This window comes from Austrofundulus limnaeus, unplaced genomic scaffold (genome assembly GCF_001266775.1).
Source record: "Austrofundulus limnaeus strain Quisiro unplaced genomic scaffold, Austrofundulus_limnaeus-1.0 Scaffold113, whole genome shotgun sequence".
In the NCBI taxonomy this organism is placed as follows: Eukaryota; Metazoa; Chordata; class Actinopteri; order Cyprinodontiformes; family Rivulidae; genus Austrofundulus; species Austrofundulus limnaeus.
The window spans coordinates 57,106-59,105 of record NW_013952515.1 but is presented as its reverse complement, the minus strand read 5'-3'; the positions used below and the strand labels follow the sequence as shown (position 1 = coordinate 59,105).

General features: G+C 37.5%; 1 protein-coding gene across 2 annotated transcripts; it reads left to right on the top strand.

The window, feature by feature from the left end:
- The first annotated feature begins 533 nt into the window (after positions 1 to 533).
- On the top strand, positions 534 to 2,000 carry cfap144 (cilia and flagella associated protein 144). Of its 2 annotated transcripts, XM_014014267.1 has the most exons (4): positions 534 to 784; positions 897 to 956; positions 1,039 to 1,142; positions 1,362 to 2,000. In XM_014014267.1, exons 1-4 carry the CDS (start codon positions 667 to 669, stop codon positions 1,506 to 1,508), a joined length of 429 nt encoding a protein of 142 aa, XP_013869721.1. In that variant the 5' UTR covers positions 534 to 666; the 3' UTR covers positions 1,509 to 2,000. The 2 variants fall into 2 exon arrangements, with proteins under 2 accessions (XP_013869721.1, XP_013869723.1); XM_014014269.1 differs by lacking the exon at positions 897 to 956 and having other exon boundaries at positions 1,009 to 1,142.

Sequence of the window (2,000 nt, the reverse complement as noted above, 5' to 3'; positions counted from 1 at the left end):
ATACTAACCTCACTCCTTTGTAACAACTAAGGCAAAAATGTAATTAATTCAGAAAATCTTTTCAGGACCCCACCTTGAGGTTTCGGGACCTCACTTTGGGTCCCGACCCCAACTTTGGGAAACACTGCATTAAAACATGTAATTTTTTTAATTGTAAATTTAATAATGAAACAGTTATAGAAGTACAGCTGGATAAGCAGTCACAATCTGTAACTGTGGGGGATTTTTAAAAAGTTAATTATGCAATAAAAAGTGAAAATAGCTGAGAAACTGACCCAAAACTAAAACAACAATATTAAATTAAAGATGATCATACTTACGCATAAAAAAAGGCTGTCAGCATCTGTTGARTGGACATTTGGTTCTGTTCTGCAGCAGGTCTTCAGATTCAAATCAGGTGCGTTACAGAAAATAAAGTTTTCAACCAGTGGACTGAACAATGCATAGATTTGACCTAAACATTTATTTTTCTTTTAATTCATCTTTCATTGCTAAAAATAAAGGTAAACCAGTAAAAATGTAGAAAAGCCCGTTTGAAAAGCGTTCTTATGTGAGCGCGTGGCGCCACCGCGCGGCCAGGCGTCGCAACTGCAGCGTCACTGTTGCGAGGCAACACTCCCAACAAACGCKGCTTTCTGCCTTCCGCTTCTCTGCTTTCTTCTAAACATGTCGAGAAAAGAGGACGTGGATTACGTTCGTGACAAGATTCACACCGAGATGATAAGAAAAGAGCTGAGACTGCAGAAACTGCACACCGAGTTCCACATCAACCCTTTCAGGAAACGTGAGCTAACCTGTCCTCGAACTCCTAATAAGAATTAAATAATAAAAACAATAAAAAAACATTAGTTTATATATGTCTGTCGGAATATTTAGAGCTGTGTGTTCTGTTTTAGTACACATCCTCCCAGATAAGCCTTTGTCCCGGAAACAAGCTGAACTAGTTGCAGAGGACCGTAAGTTTACTTCAAATTAAAACAAAAATAAAATGAATTTGGTTTCTTGTAGTGCCTGTTTCTCATCGTGCACGTTTTCCAGCTGGGTTTATTGAGTCTTATAAACGAGCTCAGATGGAACCGATGAAAAAATACCCGYGTCCAGTCACAGAAAGTCAGGAGGTCGGATGGATTTTAGCTTCACAGGTGAGAAAAAAAAATCACTGTTTATGAAATATTACTCATAAATTGTCTTTGTATCATTTAAAAATTAATTGCATTTATAAACCAGCTGGTTTGTCATGATTTTCTGTCATTCACAGAATAAAAAGCATGTGCTTATTTTATTGTTGACGCTTTTTTTTGTAATTATTTTCAAAACCTAATGCTCATAACTTCCATTTTTGTCCATTTCTTTCTCTCCAGATCACGTCGTTCTCCCACGACCCTCGATTTGATTTTCGGCGAGCTACCTCAGACGTCACCAAACTCTCCACATTTGCTCTGCGACGTTCAAAAACAACCAAAGTCACCCGCGGGCAGGATGCGGCCCGTGAGCCACCAGTTGAATAGCCCTGCATTTGTTTTGAATTACAAACACACGTAAACACAATACAAACATTTTCTTTTTCTACTTTTATCTTTGCAAAGTAAAAACAAGTTTATACAGGCTGCGTTCACTGTGACATACTAACCATATTAATGACGGAAAGAGCAAAGCTGACAGCAGCTCAATAAAACAAATTGTCATGTCAGGAGCAGTGTGAGGGGAAAACCTCAGAATACACAGTATCCATTGGTAAGCAGAAAGARTGGTGCACACACTGATGTGTAATTACAGAAAGTGATTAAAACCACCTTGTAAAGTCTGTGGAGACACAAGTCATCACAATAAAAACTGCTTTATGATGGGTTTTTTCAAGTTGTAAAACATTTTTTATCTTGACAAGAGGTCTTCTTTTCTGTCGCTCCAAGAGTTTATAAAGTCCTCCACTCTGATCCACATTTAAAGAGATCCATGATTAGTTATAACATTAGACTTTATTTAATAAACATATATTTTAA